At 37.8% G+C, this 18,428-nt stretch overlaps 1 protein-coding gene across 5 annotated transcripts in view; it reads right to left on the bottom strand.

Annotated features, from left to right (window-relative positions):
* Window positions 1-4,593: 4,593 nt before the first annotated feature.
* Window positions 4,594-18,428, bottom strand: part of kiaa1328 (KIAA1328 ortholog) — a 144,994-nt gene continuing 131,159 nt past the window's right edge. For all 5 annotated transcript variants that reach the window (XM_072252345.1, XM_072252346.1, XM_072252347.1 and 2 more), the window contains one exon: window positions 4,594-7,752. In XM_072252345.1, coding sequence (XP_072108446.1) covers window positions 7,527-7,752 — 226 coding nt within the window. In that variant the 3' untranslated portion in view covers window positions 4,594-7,526. The remainder of the gene's footprint in view (window positions 7,753-18,428) is intronic.

Raw genomic sequence — 18,428 nt, 5'->3', positions numbered from 1 at the left:
CAGGGATATCTCAGATCACGCTCACAACATTTTGGAGGGAAGGGAGCAGCCAGATATCTTGGTATATATTGATACCAATGACATAAGAAGGAAAAGCAAAGAGGTTCTGAAAAGTGAATTTAGAAAGCTAGGTAGAAAGCTGAGAAGCAGGACCTCCCAGCTAGCAGAATCACAGAATCATAGAAATCTCCAGCATATCACAACATTTTGCTGACCATGTATTGTAACCTACTCTAGAAACTGCCTAGGATTACCCCACTGCACAGCCCTCTATTTTTCTAAGCTCCATGTACCTATCTAAGACTCTCTTAAAAGACCCTATTGTAATTTCTGGATTGTAGCCTGTGTCATGCACCAATGAGGGTAGAAACAGGATGATTTGGCAGATAAATGCGTAGCTAAGCACCTGGTGCGGGGGTGCAGGGCTTCAGGTTCTTGGATCATTGGGATCTCTTCTGGGGAGGTACGACCTGTTCAAAAGTGATGGGTTGCACCTGAACCCAAGGGGAATCAATATTCTCGTGGGCAGGTTTGTTAGGGCTGTTGGGGAGGGTTTGAACTAATTTGGCAGGAGGGTGGGAACCAGAGTGAAGGGATTTAGGATAGGACAGATGGTAAAAAAGTTAAGATAGCATGCAGTCAGACTGTCAGGAAGGGCAGTCAGGTGATGGGATTTAGTTGCAGCCAACAGGCTGAGTGTCAAAACATTAGGGATGCAAAATCAGAAAGAATAGCAAATACGGTACTCAAGATGTATCTAAATATGCGTAGTATAAGAAATATGGTGGATGATCTTTTTGCACTATTACAGATTGCCAGGTATGATATTGTGGCCATCACCGAATCATGGCTGAGGGATGGTTGTAGTTGGGAGCTGAATCTCTAAGGTTACACATTATATCAGAGGGATTGGAAGGTAGGCAGAGGGGGTGGTGTGGCTCTGCTGGTAAAGAATGGCATTAAATTAGAAAAAAGATGTGACATAGGTTCGGAAGATGTTAAATCCTTGTGGGTTAAGTTAATAAACTGCAAGGGTTAAAGGACATTGATGGTAGTTATTTACAGACCTTCCAACGGTGGCTGGGAGATGGACCATAGATTACAACAGAAAATAGAAAAGGTGTACCAAAATCATTAGAAGAGAAAAGATGAAATATGAAAGTAAGTTAGCAATGTTATGGTAGTCATGGGAGATTTTAACATGCAGGTCGATTGGGAAAGTCAGGTTGGTAACAGATCTCAAGAGTGAGTTTGTTGAATGCCTAAGAGACGGCTTTTTAGAACAGTTTGTCATCGAGCCTACAAGGGGATCAGCTATACTGGATTAGGTATTATGTAATGAACCAGTGACGATTATTGAGTTCAACTTGAAATTTGATACAGTGGAGTAAGGGAAATTACAGTGGTATGAGAGAGGAGCTGGCCAAAGTAAATTGGAAGGAGCTGCTGGCAGGGATGTCAGCAGAGCAGCAATGGCGTGTGTTTCTGGGAAAAATGAGGAAGGTGCAAGACATATGTATTCCAAAAATGAAGGAATACTCAAATGGTGAAATAGTACAACCATGACTGACAAGGGAAGTCAAAGCTATTGTAAAAGCCTAAAACAAAGCAAAAATTAGTGGATAGAGGATTGGGAAGTTTTTAAAAACCTATAGAGAGCGACTAAAGAAACCATTAGAAGGGGAAAGATGAAATATGAAAGCAAGCTAGCAAATAATATCAAAGTGGATAGTAAATGGTTTTTCAAATATGTTAAAAGAAAAATGAGAGTGGATATCGGACAGCTAGAAAATGAGGTAGGAGAAATAATAAGGGGGCATGGAGATGGCTGATGAACTAAATGGATATTTTGCATCAGTTTTCACTGTGGAAGACACTAGCAGTATGCCTGATGTTGTAGTGTGTGAAGGAAGAGAAGTGGGTGCAGTTACTGTTACAAGAGAGAAGATGCTCAGAAAAATGAAAGATCTACAGGTACATGGTCAACTGGACCAGATGAACTGCACCGTAAGGTTCTGAAAGAGTTAGGATTAGAGATTGTGGTGGCATTAGAAGTGATCCTTCAAAAATCATTGGACTCTGGCATGATGCCAGAGGACTAGAAAACTGGAAATGTCACTCCACTCTTTAAGAAAGCAGGAAGCCAGTAGAAAGGAAATTATAGACCAGTTAGCCTGACCCTAGTGGTTTGGAAGATGTTACAGTCAACTGTTAAGGATGAGGTGATGGAGTACTTGGTGACATAGGATAAGATAGTACAAAGTCAGCATGGTTTCCTTCAGGGAAAATCCTGCCTGACGAACCTGTTGGAATTCTTTGAGGGGATTACAAGTAGGATAGATAAAGGGGATGCAGTGGATTTTGTATATTTGGACTTTCAGAAGGCCTTTGAAAAGGTTGCACACATGAGGCTGCTTACCAAGTTAAGAGCCCATCATACTACAGGAAAGTTACTAACATGGTTAGAGCATTGGCTGATTGGTAGGAGGCAGTGAGTAGGAATAAAAGGATCCTTTTCTGGTTGGGTGCCAGTGTCTAGTGATGCTCCACAGGGGTCGGTGTTGGGACCACTTCTTTTTATGCTGTATATAAATGACTTAGATGATGGAATAAATGGCTTTGTTGTCAAGTTTGCAGATGATACAAAGACCGGTGGAGGAGCAGGTAGTTTTGAGAAAACAGGTAGGATGCAAAAGGACTTGGACAGATTAGCAGAATGGGCATGAAAATGGGAAGGATGTTTCCCATGGTGGGAGAGTCTAGGACAGGAGGGAGCAGGCTCAGAATAGAGGGACCCCTTTTCAAAACAGAGATGCAGCGAAATTTCTTTAGCCAAATGGTGGTGAATTTATGGAATGTAGCTGTGGAGCCCAGGTTATTGGGTGTATTTAAGGCAGAGATTGATAGAGTCTTGATTGGACATGGCATCAAAGGTTACAGGGAGAAGGCCGGGAACTGGGGTTGAGCAGGAGAAAAAAAGGGTTCATCCATGCTTGAATGGTGGAGCAGACTCAGTGGGCCAGATGGCCCAATTCTACTCCTACATCTTAAGGTCTTACCCATGACTATGCGGCTAGGCGTAGCTCAAATACCATTTATAAATTTGCTGACGATACAACCATTGGTAGAATCTCAGATGGAGACAAGAGGGTGAGATATGCCAACTAGTGGAGTGGTGTTGCAGCAACAACCTTACACTAAATGTCAGAGAGTGAGCAGTTTCAAGTTCTGGGTGTCAAGATCTCTGAGGACCTAACCTAGTCTCAACATATCGATGCAGTTATAAAGAAGGCAAGACAACAACTATACTTTATTAGGAGTTTGAAGAGATTTGGTATGTCAACAAATGCACTCGAAAACTTCTATAGATATACTGTGGAGAGCATTCTGACAGGCTGCATTACTGTCTGGTATGGGGGTGGGGGCTACTGCAAAGGACTGAAAGAAGCTGCAAAGGGTTGTAAATTTAGTCGGCTCCATCTTGGGTACCAGCCTACAAAGTACCCAAGACATCTTCAAGGAGCGGTGTCTCAGAAAGGCAACTTTCATTATTAAAGACCCCCAGCACCCAGGGCATACCCTTTTCTCACTGTTACCATCAGGTAGGAGGTACAGAAGCCTTAAGGCACACACTCAGCGATTCAGGAACAGCTTTTTCCCCTCTGCCGTCTAATTCCTGAATGGACATTGAACCCATGAACACTACCTCACTTTTTTTAATATACATTATTTGTTTTTTTGCACGATTTTTAATCTATTCAATATACATATACTGTAATTGATTTAGTTATTTATTATTTTTTCTTCTTCTATATTATGTATTGCATTAAACTGCTGCTGCTAAGTTAACAAATTTCCCAACACATGCCAGTGATAATAAACCTGATTCTGACTAACATTTATCCTTATGTAATCTACCTCTTCATATTTGAAAAGTCATCTTTCCAGGAGCCTTTTCCACATTGATTCATATTTTACCATCTCTGAGAACTTCACCAGGCTCTTCACCACCACAGCAAAATCTTGTTGTTTGCATTTTCAAAATCTTCTTTTGTTTGTTTTGGATCCCAAGTGAATGCCTACAGTAAAAATTTCTCCCCAAATTTCTTCTTTGCTTTTTTACCCCCAATGCTGTTGCTATCAAAATAGATAATGTTAACATATTTCATTTTTTTTTCTTCCAATGAATGAAATATCAGGTGTTTTCCAATGTACTTCATTTTACTTCAATAATGGCGACTAATTTTTGACTCTCCCTTTGCCTCACAATACTACTCGACTTACTTAGTTCTACCAGCAGCTCATTTCTAATTCCCACTTCCCATCACCCTGGACGCGCTCTCGCTTCAATGCTACCACCAACGTGGTGGTACAGGAGCCTGAAGACACACATTCAACACTTCAGGGACAGCTTCTTTCCTTCTGCCATGTACCCATGTATACTATCTCACCATTTCTTTTGCTCTCTTTTTGCACTACATAATTATTTCTTTATATATTTCTTATTGTAATTGATAGTTCTTTATTATTATGTATTGCAATGTATGACTGCCACAAAACAAATTTCAGACACAATGTCACAAAGGTTATTACATTTAATATTTACATGTATCAACCAAACAAACAACTTCAAGCCAGAATGCTTGGGAATAAATCACATCTTTCTCAAATAAATTTAGCTTTTGTAGCTTCATGAGAAGACAATATTTTAATGGACAAGTGCAATATGACTCAATTACAGTTGTTACATGGGTACATTAAAGGGCAATGGCAAAATCCAACAACAATTCTCTATTTCAATGAACTTAGACTGTAAAACATGTTTAGAAAATTGAAACCTTCACACATGGTTTTCCTTTCTTCCAGTTGGTCACTGACTTAGCTAAATATTAGCTACCAAAACATGAATTTTACAAAGCTATCCAAATTGAAGATGTCTGGTCTTCTCTATAATGCAGAACACATTAACAAAGAATGCACAACAAAACAAATCTAACACCACAAGCCAATCTCATATCTTAAACGGATCACTGTCTTGTGAATATATGGATATATGTTAACCTCAATTCTCTACTTTGTTAAAACATTTCTTCTTACAACTACCACAATGCTCTGCACACTGAAAACCCTGAAGTCAAATATTCTGAATCAGCAGTGTCAGCCTCACCCAAGTTGCGTTGTCTAAAAAAATAGCTTGATACAAAAATTGGTATGTTATTGTTCACATTCATTTGGGATAATTGCTTTATTCAGGAGTTTTTATGTAATGGTGACATTCAACAAGAAAATATGTAATATCCATATCTGGCCAATGTGCTACACCACAGCATATCACACATTTTATTAATAAAAGGATAAGATTGGAACACCATAATTGATGGCTGCTTTCAAGTTGCATGGCTTCAAGTTCAAGTCCCAACGTTGTGACTTGAGCACCTAATTAAGACCAACACTTCCATTTATTATCTGTAGTGCAATTTATGGATTAGATGTTAAATTCATTGACTGTAGAAGAAAACTATTTTCCAAGTTTCTTGGCCACTATTTATTCCTCAAACAATGTCTCCAAAAAGAATAAATGGTCATTTATTCAAACAGTTCCTATGATAATATGATATATCAAGCTGCCAACAAAATTGATAGCATTCTTCAAATGCAACAAATTGGTGTTTAACGACACTACTAATAAATACGTTTTCTTTTCATTGTTTTTCTTGTGACCAGTTTTAAACAAAGCCCCTTTCAAGCAAACCAAAGGAGCAATGCCATCCAAGTATAGATTTTGCTCTGAACAAATTATACAATTACCGGTCATATTTGTCAGATTACTAAGTACAGAGTTTAGTTACAAGCAGGAAGTCAAGAGGTGGCAAATTAATATAGCAATTTATAACTAGTAAGATCGATAGAGATCCTTTGGAATGTTAAAGTTTTAAACTAATAGATGGTGCACAATAATCTGGTATATCACTAATTCAAATATTAGTTGCTAATAGAATGTATGTGCAGGTCAGCAGACTTGTTATAATGAGGTTAATTTCCAAATATGGAAATCACATTCAGTTCATTGAAAACAATTTGTATTCATTGTCAATAAGTCATATTAAACATCCATTTCTTGTCTTATTTGACACAAATCACCCATTTAAAAATGCAGCATGTACTAAAGTTATGTAATAGTTAAAATAAGAAAACCACTATTATTACAGATATTGATCTTTCTCCAAAAGTTATAAATATACTATTTCACATTAAATACTCCTCTTTTTAGGAATTCAGGTCAGTTCATTTAGTTAATTAAGATCAGCTTTGTCCACATAAGCATGAATTAACTTGGAGGAATGGAATGGAATGGTGCAATGTGTTAGATATTCATCTTTCAAATCCGGGACCTCGGTTCAGTTTCATCCCAGACTGAGAAAACAGACATCTTCCAATTTCTAGTAAGCAAGTGAATTATTAATTTGGTTGGGTTAGCCTCAGTCTAATACTTAAATGTCAGGAGCTCGAATTTAATCTACTAATCTGTAATAAAATGCATTCTCTCTCAGCAGCCAAAACTGCTGAGCAAAAAAGCCCAAAGATGGATCCTCAAAGAAGTGCCTCTTTCAAGTCTTCAAGTTAGAATATTAAAGAAATGATTAAAATAAAGTGTTCTGTGCAGGTGGCAGTTATTGGGAAAACTACTGAATATTTTAGGTGATTGATTCCATTTAGCACATCAATAGAATAGACATGCACCACCATATTGATTGTTCCTCAAAGTGGTTTATGATGTGCTCATCCCACACACCTTTTTATCTGTAGATATTACCTTGGTTTCAGACAGGACTTACAGCTTGACTCCATCTTTTTCAGTCTGCAGAAGTGCAGCAGAATATGGAGAGAGAATCCATATCATTATGGTAGGGCTTTTCAAAAAAGAATCTAGTGGGCTCTGTAACATTAGTCGCAGATGTTTAACAATAATTCATATCTCTAAAAGGAAAAGTACCAATCGACTGGTTTCATTTTTCAGTTTGCTTGCCAATATTGAACTGGTGTTAAATATAATTATTGCAATTATATTTATTTTGCTTCTTCCTCCGATTCAGAATTTTGTAAGTGTATTGTAGCTAGCATTTTCAAATAATCTGCTGATTGCTGCAGAATTTGTTGAACACTTTACATACTGGAATTATACAAGAGAACACATTTTGAGGTGGACATTCACCTTTGATTGTTTGTATTAAACAGGCAATTTAGTACCCAGTATACTCCCCTCCAGAGTTGGTTCCCCTGAAGATAATTAAACACAATGCTGAGAAGGGAGCATATTAGAAAACATATTAATGAGGTTACTCAGCATTTTTGAAAAAATTCTAGTTTCTACCCTCACGAGTCAGTGGCCAACCACATTAAAGCTAAAAGTATCCTTTCAATAGCCATTGGACACTAAAACACTCCACAGTTTTAGACAGAGTATGGGGGAGGGAGGAAGAAACATGATACTTTGATGTCAGTAAAATTGTTCCACACATTTTTTTTTAAATGAAGAATATATCTTCCAGCATTCTGCTTTCTTCAAGTTCTTCATCTGAATTGCCACTACGTGTTGGAGTTGTTCTGATTCCTACAGGCCTTTGATGGTATCCACTTAGAGTTAAGTTGTTTTTCCTTGGTGTACTGTACGTCTCTTTGATGTGCATATTATGCTTTTGTGAGGAAACAGGGCTCAGCGTATCCACCAAATGAACAAGAGACGCCTCGTAGCTTTAGGATATTCGACAAAAGTGGGAGAAAGCATTAAAATTAGTAGGTTTGACAATTTCTTCATAAAGACATGCAAAAACAGTTTAAGATGGGTCATTTTGAAAGCACTTTCATAAACATTTAAAGCTCATAATTCGGATCACAAAGCACATGATCTTCTGCATAAGCAAAATAACCATGATAATGATTGTTGACCTTATAATCTCATTTTAAATATTGTGTTGAATTCAGCATGCAGACAATTTATAACGCCTGAAAGCTACTACATTTAATGCCTGCTGACTTGAATCTATACATTAAAATTGTATAGTAAATAATGTCAATTATAAACTCAAAATCTGAACTACATAAGGTGAAAAATTCACCAACTACAACTACCTCTTAAAATGAATTTGCCGTTCTTCCTTTATAAATAATTTCATAAATGGACACGCAATTCTCTTCAAACACTGGCTTGGATCTTCTGTTCCCAAGCTGGAGTTAATAATGGAACATAATATTTCCCTGCAAAAGGTTCATTTCCCAGCCTTGATATTAGTCTCAGCCAGTGGCAGCATCTTCTGCCTGCAACCTGGTCTTCCCACTGGGGTTCCTGAAGCAATCCAATGAGGCAACACAAGCATAGCCATACAGATCTTGTGGCCCACTGTGCCCATGCCATCAGACACCAATGTGCACTAAACCCCATTTACCAGCACACCGTCTGAAGCCTTCTATGCCCTGGTGATTTAAGTGCTAACCCAGATACTAATGAGTTGTACACTAATGACTCTGTCTGCACCACCACGTCGGACAACTCACTTATAGGGAAAAGTTTCCTTCTCTTCACTCTATGCTCCTCATCATCTTGTATTCCTCAGTTTCCCATAGCTGACTCCTCCCAATATAAACAAATCCATCTTATTTGCTGTCTCCAGCCAAATACAAACCTCAATCCCAGGCAGCATCCTAATGAATCTCCACTGCAACTCTCCAATACAATCATGCCCTACCTACAATGCGTAACCAAAATGGTACATAGTACTCCAACGCTCCATTGACTTAACTAATATAAAGTTGTACCATAACCTCCCTGCATGAATATTCCATGCCCTGGCAAATATCCCCAAACCTTTCACCACCTTATCTTTGGACTTGTACACTAATGTCCTTAATAATTCCTAGGACTCCATTATCCTATTACCCAGCTTCCACAAGTCTGATACAAGTACGGAAGTTGCATTGATATTATTTAGAGACATCAGCAGCAAGTAACCATTGGGTGCTTCCAATGCATTGGCAGTTGTCGGTGCCTGGAGGTTTATGGCAGGGAGTTTCTCCCTTTTGCAGCCTGCTTTCGGGGACTCGGGAGTCGATTGACTCGGGACTTTGAGACTTTTTTTTTTTAACCGTGCCCATGGTCTGTTCTTTATCAAATGATGGTATTGCTTTGCCCTGCTGTAACTATATGTTATAATTATGTGGCTCTGTCAGTGTTAGTCTTTGGTTTGTCCTGTTTTTCTGCGATATCACTCTGGAGGAACATTGTATCATTTCTCAATGCATGTATGCATTTCTAAATGACAATAAACAAGGACTAAGAGTTCTCATAATCTAAGTAGAAAGGTAAGTGGAACATTTTTATTAAGCTAGTTTGATGTTGTTTAATTATTTAAAATGTACATGCAAAGTCTTAAATTCTTTGATTTCTGAAATTGTTTTAGAGAGTTCTAATGTGTAACTGCATTTGATTATCAAAACTGTGCCCAAAATTCAACAAGCTGCTAGATTTCCAACAGGTCTATGTCCCATCTCTGCTATTTCTGCAAGAAACACATTTCACATAACCACCATTCTGCAAGGGAAAACAATATGCTCCATGGGTCCCCTTTAAATCTTTCCCCTGTTACCTTAAACTTGTATCCTCTACTTTTTGACTCCTGCACACCAGGATAAAGACTGTGACCATCAACCTCGTGATTTTATATATTCATGAAAGGTTCCCCTCAGTCATCTTTACTCTCAGGAAATCAGTCCCAATATATCCAATATCTCCTTATAACTCAAGTCCTCAGGGCAACATCCTTGTAGATGTTCACTGCATCCTCTCTTCCACACAGAAGGTAGTGAGAGCATACAGAATGAGCTGCCAGAAGAGGTGATGGAGACAGGTACAATTACAACATTTAAAATACATCTGGACAAGTAGATTGTTGGAGACGTTTAGAGCAGGAGTTCCCATCCTTTTTATGCCATGGACCAATACCATTAAGCAAGGTATCCATGGACCTCAGGTTAGGAACCCCTGGAAGATTAAACACACAGGCAAATGGGAGTAGCTCTGGAAGGCACTTGGGTCAGCATGGATGCGCTGGGTCAAAAGACCTGTTTCCGTGTTGTATAATGCTGACTCACAGTAACATACAATAGAAAACTCAGGATTCCCCATGAAGGCTGAATGCAGGTGCTTTGCAAAGCAATCACATAGCCTGGCTGGTTTCTCCAATATACATTAGGCCACATGACCATTGAATGGAATATAGCAGATTGCCATAAGTGCGAGTGAATATCTACAATAATCATTGGATCTGGCTATCAGATGCAAGCCCTATTGAGTATACATGGCAAGTACATGTTCATTATGAACTAGATCATTCTGGGTCAGGTCAAGTGGTGCTAGCTCTGTTCGGTACTTCTGGGTCTGATTTGCCCTCTGCTCTTGAATAGTGATGAATACCAATCCATATCAAGGCTGTACAGAAAATCATTCTTTCCCTTTTTATTTCTGTAGATTTCAATGGTCAGGTTGGATAGGGACAGACATGAAAAAAATCACTAGCACGTGGGTTCTAGTCAAATTTATTTTTATACTCCAGCAGACCTCCAGTATCCAAAACTCAATGCTAAACTAGCTTTGAGCTACCAGCTAATCATGTTCTATATGGTTATTCAAATCTTGCTTGTTTTACAACGTGATTAAGACCATGTGAAGAAACTGCATTTCAAAGTTTTTTTTTTGAAGCGAAGTGGAGCACAAGCTTCTAACAACAGAAATCAAGCATTACTGCATTATGAATATTTCAGTCAATAATAAACTTCCATCAAATGAGGATTGAGATGTATAGTAAAATAAAATTATGAAACTGAATTCAATCTATCTCTCACATTAGACTGCTCAAATGGAACTGAATTCAAGGAGGAGTTATGAGGTAGAAGATTCATAACATTAATGATTCCCCATCCTCATTTTTTTTCCCTTTTAAGCATGATTTTACTTGTAACAAAATGAGTCTGGCATTTATACTGTACCTGGTGCTTGCTGTATGAGAAGGTATGCAATATATAAAAGTATTCAGGAAGAAAACACTGATGTAAAATTAAATGCAAATTAAACCCTCCAAAAATATTCCCATAGATCTAACGGGAACAAAGGCTACTGCCAGTACAGCAGTCATTAGCAGACTAGTATCTAGTTACATATCCAGAGACTTGGACTAAGGATCTGGAGACAGGAGTTTAAATCCCACTACAACAGCTGGGGAATTTAATTCAGTTAATTAAATAAATCTGGAATAAAATGTTAGCATCAGTAATGGTGATCATGAAACAATCCTTTAGGTTATAAAGACCCATCTGCTTCACCATACCCTTTGGGGAAGAAAATCTGCTCTCCTTACCCAGATTGTCCTATACGTGACCTCAGATCCACTGCAATGTGAATGACTCGGAAAACTGCCCTCTGGCCGAGAGCGACAGCTGTTCAGGATGATAGCTGAACTTCACCTTCTCAAGGACAGCGTGTGATGGGCAAGAAATACCGTATTCATTAGTAACTCCTACATCATGCAAATATAAAGAACCCTGAACAACATTGCTTTTTGAAAAAAAAAAGCAGTTAAAACATTAGCTAGAAATTGATTTGAGAGAAGCAGAAAAAAGATATTGCTTCTTTGATGAAGATGCAAGTTGCTTGGACACAAAGTCACAGAATATGGCTTTCAAAGTATTTTTAAGGAGTTTGTAACCAGAAATCTACTGCAACCATCACGTTATGTAATAAGTGCCTGTTTAAACAGTCATCCAGTTACCCAACTAAAGCAAAAGCACATTTATTAGTGCAGTATTTATTCCATATATCCCTAGTTAAAATTCTAGACATAAACCAACTTTTGCCCCAATGCCCAACACTGAGATATATTAACCATGAAATTTTTTGATGTCCAACATGCTTCTACAGCACAAACAGGACAGGATGATCAAGAACAGATCAGAGGTTTGGACAGCATCAAGAAAAATATCAAATATTGAGGAAAGGGACAATCAGAAGTCAGGCATATAAATCAAGTTAGGTCCAGAGGAGGAGGGTAGCAGGTTAAGGGCAGGTAGGTAGGAATGTCAGAGCTGCGAATGGGTCAGGGTCTTTGAAGAGCATGTCAAAAAGGAGGTACAGAAGCCTGAAGGTACACTCTCAGGAACACCTTCTTTCCCTCTGCCATACGATCCCTAAATGGACATTGAACACATGAACACCTCACTACTTTTTTATTTCTGTTTTTTTGCACTTATTTTAACTTAACTATTTAATAGATACGTATATGCTTAATGTAATTCAGTTTTTTGTCTCTATATTAATTTATCATGTATTTCACTGTACTGCTGCCATAAAGTTAATAAATTTCACGACATATGCCTGTAATATTAAAACTGATTCTGATGATGATCAGAAGTTTGAATGATGTTGACAGTAAGGTGGTTGTTGGAGAAAAACACAAAAGCAAATCTTGAATGTAAGATATAACACACTAATTGGTTCATAGACAAGGTAGTAGTCACCTTATAGAAGATAGAACCAGGCCTCGAACATCAAATTCTTTGCTTTGTCCAAATGATCCACATAGTTCTTGGGCTTTGAATGTGCAATGTAAAAATGTGAATTTCAGAACTTTTGAAATCACTGTCCATGCCCAAGTGCCATCGCATGTTTGCACCTCAAATAAATTGAGAGCCCAGACAAATTTTTGAAACACCATGGCGGTGATGAGGAGGCATTCAGGAGAGTGATAGATTTGCTGGTGAGTGGTGTCGTAACAACCTTGCACTCAGCATCAGTAAGACCAAGGAATTGATTGTGGACTTCAGGAAGGGGATGTCAAGGGAACACAGGCCAGTACTTATCAAGTGGAACGGGTGAGCAGTTTCAAGTTCCCAGGTGTTAACATCTCTGAAGGTCTATCCTGGGCCCAAAACATTAATGTGATTACAAAGGCGGCACAACAGCAGCTGTATTTCATTAGGAATTTCAGGAGAATTGGTATGATACCAAAGACTCTTGCAAATTTCTACAGATGTATCATGGAGAGCATTCTAACTGGCTGCATCACCATCTGGTATGGAGAGGCCACTGCAGGATCGGAAACAGCTGCGGAAATTTGCAAACTCAGCCGACTACATCATAAGCACAAGCCTCCCCACCATCAAGGACATTTTCAAAAGGTGATGCCTTAAAAAGATAACACCCATCATTAAGTACCCCCAACTCTAGGACATACCCTCTTCCATTGCTAATATCAATGAGAGGGTACAGGAGTATGTAGACACACATTCAATTTCTTCCCCTCTACCATCAGATTCCTGGATGGACAAAGAATCCATGTACACTACCTCAATACATTTTGGCTCTTTTTGCACTACATGCTGAATGATTTTTAAAATATATTTCTTATTGCATTTTATAATTTTTTAATATTACACATTGCAATGTTCTGCTGCCACTAAACAACAAATTTCACGACATATGCCAATGATATTAAACCTGATTCTGACTAAATGTGCACACTACCATCACATTAGATTGGACTGATTCAGATTGATCCAGGAGATTAAAACTGAGCATCCAAGCAGCATGGGGTAGTCATTAGTAAAAAATAAATATCCTTCTTCAAATTAGGTGTTATGAAGTTTGCAATTTCCCAAATTAGTGCAACTGCAAAAAAAAATTAAAAATAAATCAGGATAAAGAAACAGATTTAACAGGTTCCCAATCCACTACCCTAAACATTCTGCCCCTCTTCCACTAGCATATTGAGGCCGCGTCATCATAATTACTCTTAAAAACCTCACCAAGGCTTTCTCAGTAGCACCTTCCAAACAATCTCTACAACTTAGAAAACCACGTGAACAATGTATTTGCACCATTCTAGTGAAACACTGGCATTCCTTAATCATTATGTCTAAGTGAATTCCCTACCCAATAACACTGTGGGCACATCTTTCTCCATAAAAACTGCAGTGGTTCAAAAAGGTGGTCACCACTGCACATAACAGGATATTTAAATTAAAAAATTGATCTTGCAATAAAACCCATGACCCATAAATGAATTAAAAAATGCAGTCAACCTGGAGTTTCATATTCACCCAAGCTTTTATAAATCACCCTGCAAATATTGCTATTGACACCTAATGTAATCATACCATAGCTATTTCTAATCTTGAACCAATGACTATCCCATAATTTCTCTCTAACTCACCATGTTATTGTGAATAATACCATCTACAACCTGTAATGCTGTACAATTCAGATTGTGTCCTTCCCCAGAATGCAGCTCATTAACAGTATGGATGTAAAACAATAGCTCACCATGAAAACTGTCTGAATTGACCATATTGTCACCTTCCACCCTTCCAAAGAGTACAGTCAGGTTCCATGCAATAAGCCAAGAAATTCATGTAAAAGCCACATCTATCAAAGCATGATTCAACCGTACTTTGCCAACGACCACATAAGAACGAGATAGACATTTACAAGACACTAACAATGCAGGCACTGGGGCGTCACGAAAATGTTGTGGTTAGTGAGACGCTACTACAGCTCAGGACATCAGAGTTCGGAGTTCAATTCGGACATCGTTCGTAAAGAACATGTAAGTCCTTCCTGTAAGCGCATGTGTTTCCTTTGGGTGTTCAGGTTTCCTCCCACATTTCAAAGACGTATCGGTTAGTAAGTTAATTGGTCATTGTAGACTATTCTGGTTGAGGTATGGTTAAATAGGTGGGTTGCTGGACAGTGCAGTAAAAATAGCCTCTTCTTTTTTTTAAAAAAAACAGAAGTTTACCCAATGCACCAGAAAGTGTCCAAATGTCCTAAATTGCTTAATCATACCTAATAGTTATAAGGACATTTAACATACTTTCTGTGCGGCAAGACACTTTGACCAAAACTTCAAGGATCAGTGCAAGTATCATGATCTCAAATGAATAGCAGTTAATGTGCCATAGAAAGATTCAACATCTGTGCATTAGGGGAAAGGACAAAACAAAACAACCAAGGTTCACTTGCTGTACACAAGATAATTTTAAAGTCTGCTGTTAAAAATTTAGCATTGATGAAAATATTAGCATTTCACTATGCAAGCTGCACCCATTTCATGAAATTCCAGCACAGAACAACTTGGTTGGTTATGTGCCCATTGAAACTGCCCATCTTACACAGCACAAAATTTGATGGTTCTAATTTTATTATTTCACTTAATTTGGATAACTCTTTCATCCAAATCCAATCACTGATACCCATATCTTCAGAAATTGCTTTGGAATTCCATCCTTAACCTTCTCTAAGGCATCTTTTAAGATTCATCCACAGATTATGCTTTTGGTCATCCAAGTTAAGAACTCTTGAGTGAATTTAATTTTCCTTCCAGACCACGAACTGCTTCAATTACAGCGCAAGAGAAACTACAAGGTCTTCAGCCCACATCCGCACTGACTACCGAGTATCCATTTCACATATTGCCACAGACTCACCCCAGATTCACCTACATTGTAGAGACAATTGAGTCAGCAAAAAAGCTGGCAAGCAGAATATCTTCGTAAACACGAGGAAATCTGCAGATGCTGGAATTTCAAGCAACACACATAAAAGCTGCTGGTGAACGCAGGCCAGGCAGCATCTCTAGGAAGAGGTACAGTTGATGTTTTGGGCCGAGACCCTTTGTCAGGACTAACTGAAAGAAGAGCTAGTAAGACACTACTAGTTACTAACTCTTCTTTCAGTTAGTCCTACGAAGGGTCTCGGCCATAAATGTCGACTGTACCTCTTTCTAGAGATGCTGCCTGGCCTGCTGCGTTCACCAGCAACTTTTATGTGTATAACCAGAATATCTTTGCCATTTTGGAGGAAACTGGAGCAGCTGAAGAAAGACGATACAATCATAGAAAGAATATGCAAACTCCACACAGACTGAACCAAAGGTCAGGATTAAAATAGCTAAATTTGCAGGAAAACTGAATAACTGTGTTCATCTAATGAAAAGGATATATTACACCAATGAAAATACAGAACATAATAACAGGACTTGTATGTTAAACTTAGCAGGAATGATTGGGCAGGCTGGGGTTCTTTTACTACAAACACTATGAGGCACCAAATTATTAATCCCTAATTTTGAGATTAAATTTGCCTTGTAACCAATTTGAACCTATGTGCCTTTGCTCTCCAATGATGGCATACCTCAGAAGGAATATTTGAAATTAACTTTCCAGACGTTCTCATGTTGTATACCTCTTTGTACAACACGACTCCCCATTGAATTGACTTTCAAATCTGAGAATCCCATATCACTCCAATTTTGCTTGATACTTCAATCTTCTGACATTAGGGACAAGCTTTACCACAAGACAACTCTGTTTAAATCACTAACAGCTCATAATGAAGCACTAACATAGTTATTTGTAACAGAACTGGGTGGGTTCATGAATTTTGTATTTCCATTTCAGTATACAAATGTTGCTAAAGTAGCATAATTCTCTTAATTAGCATAAACCTTTGAGAGCTCCCAGTTTTAATGTATGTATATGCAAGTTTATTCCCCATGAACCAAGCATTTAGCTATTAAACATTTCAAATGCTCTCTCTAGAACATACTAAATAATTCATGAATTCACACAGTTCTCAATGCTGCTTTTAGTGGGATTCAAACACAGCAGTATATGCACTTGAACACTATTCAATCCATTATTTTATTCTAAAATTAAGTTATGACTGCATAACTATCATCAATTTTCATTTTTATAATCACTTAAACTAGTGAAAAATTCCTGGCCTTCATCAAACAACTTCAGCTCTGTTCCTTAACTAATCACTCTACAAGTATTTTTTATGAACACCAGTAGTTTTACATGGATGATTCCTGCAAATACACATTTTTCAGTTCAGTTTTTCCTACCCAACTCTGCATCAGATGGCTCCAGAAACCATTTATTGGAATATAAATTTTAAATGTTTTTTTTTACCTACAAGTGCCATGCAGCAGCAACATCCTAAACTTAACTCATTACTTTGCTCATTTTTTAAAGATTATATAGTTTTGTGTATTATTGAAAAATTAAACACATTTCCACCCCTGGATAGAAATTATTCAGCTCTGAAACTTTAACTAATATCTCAACCAATTGCTTAATTTCAATGACTTATTTCTCTACAGTTTATCATACATAATAAATTGTGTCTTCCTACCCAAAATGTTTTTAACTCAGTAATTTCCATCACAGGCATGAGAACTAATTGAACTATCAAACTTAAGATTATGTGGCCTCATCACAAGATCCAGAAAGACAATTGGAAGGATTGAAAGAAGAATTCAAAGTAATAAATAGCACCATTTAATACTCAGTACAGTTAACATACTTTTATACTTTGAGGTACAAAATGACATTATGTACCTGATTGCAATTCAAATTTAAACTACCAGGATCTCTAGTTGAAGAAGGTAAGAAAACCAGATTTTAAAGTCTTTCAAAATTAACTTTGGTTGCTTCTGACCATACTGAGAGCTGACAGATCCAGCATACATTAAACTCAATGTAAAGTCCACAGAGCACATCAATCATTGAGCACATCTACATGAAACATTGCCATAGAAAAGCAGCATCCGTCATTAAAGATCCTCACCACCCAGGCCATGTTCTTTTCTCACTACTGCCAGCAGGAAAGTGGTAGAAATGCCTCAGGACTTGCACCATGTTCAAGAGCCATTACTACCCCTCAAACATCAGGCTCTTGAACAAAAGGGAATAACTACACTCATTCTATTTCTGGTAGTCCCACAACAAATGTTCTCACTTTAAGAACTATTTATCTTGCTATTTCATATTATTTCATACTCAGTTTTATTGCTATTTATTTATATTTGCATTTATAGTTTGTTGCTCATTGAACCCGTCTACAGTTACTGTTTCATAGATTTGCCAAGCATGCCAGCAAGAAAAAAAATCTCAGGGGTGCATGTGGTGACATGTATGTACTCTAATAAATTTTACTTTGAACTTGAACTTTGATCTAGAACTATAAAGGGTCAGGGGTTCTGCTGACTGAGTTGAAGATGTGGATTGCAGCACAGTAAATGTAGGTGGCAGAGACAATGAAGTTTTTGAACTCTGATGCTTGTGCAGACGTATTACCAAAAATGCAGAACGGATCAATTTAACAAGTCTATGCTGGCCCTGATTTTGCTAAACTGTGTCCTTCACCTACAGTTGTAAGAAAAAATCTGTGAACTCTTTACAATTACTTGCTTTTGTGCATTAATTACTCATAAAATGTGGTCTGATCTTCATCCAAGTCACAATAATAGACAAACACAATCTGCCTAAACTAATAACATACTACTTCTCGTCAACACAGAGTACACCATTTAAACAAT

The sequence above is a fragment of the Mobula birostris genome, chromosome 3 (genome assembly GCF_030028105.1).
Source record: "Mobula birostris isolate sMobBir1 chromosome 3, sMobBir1.hap1, whole genome shotgun sequence".
NCBI lineage: Eukaryota > Metazoa > Chordata > Chondrichthyes > Myliobatiformes > Myliobatidae > Mobula > Mobula birostris.
The sequence above is the reverse complement of the archived record's forward strand: the minus strand, read 5'-3'. Positions and strand labels throughout refer to the sequence as shown.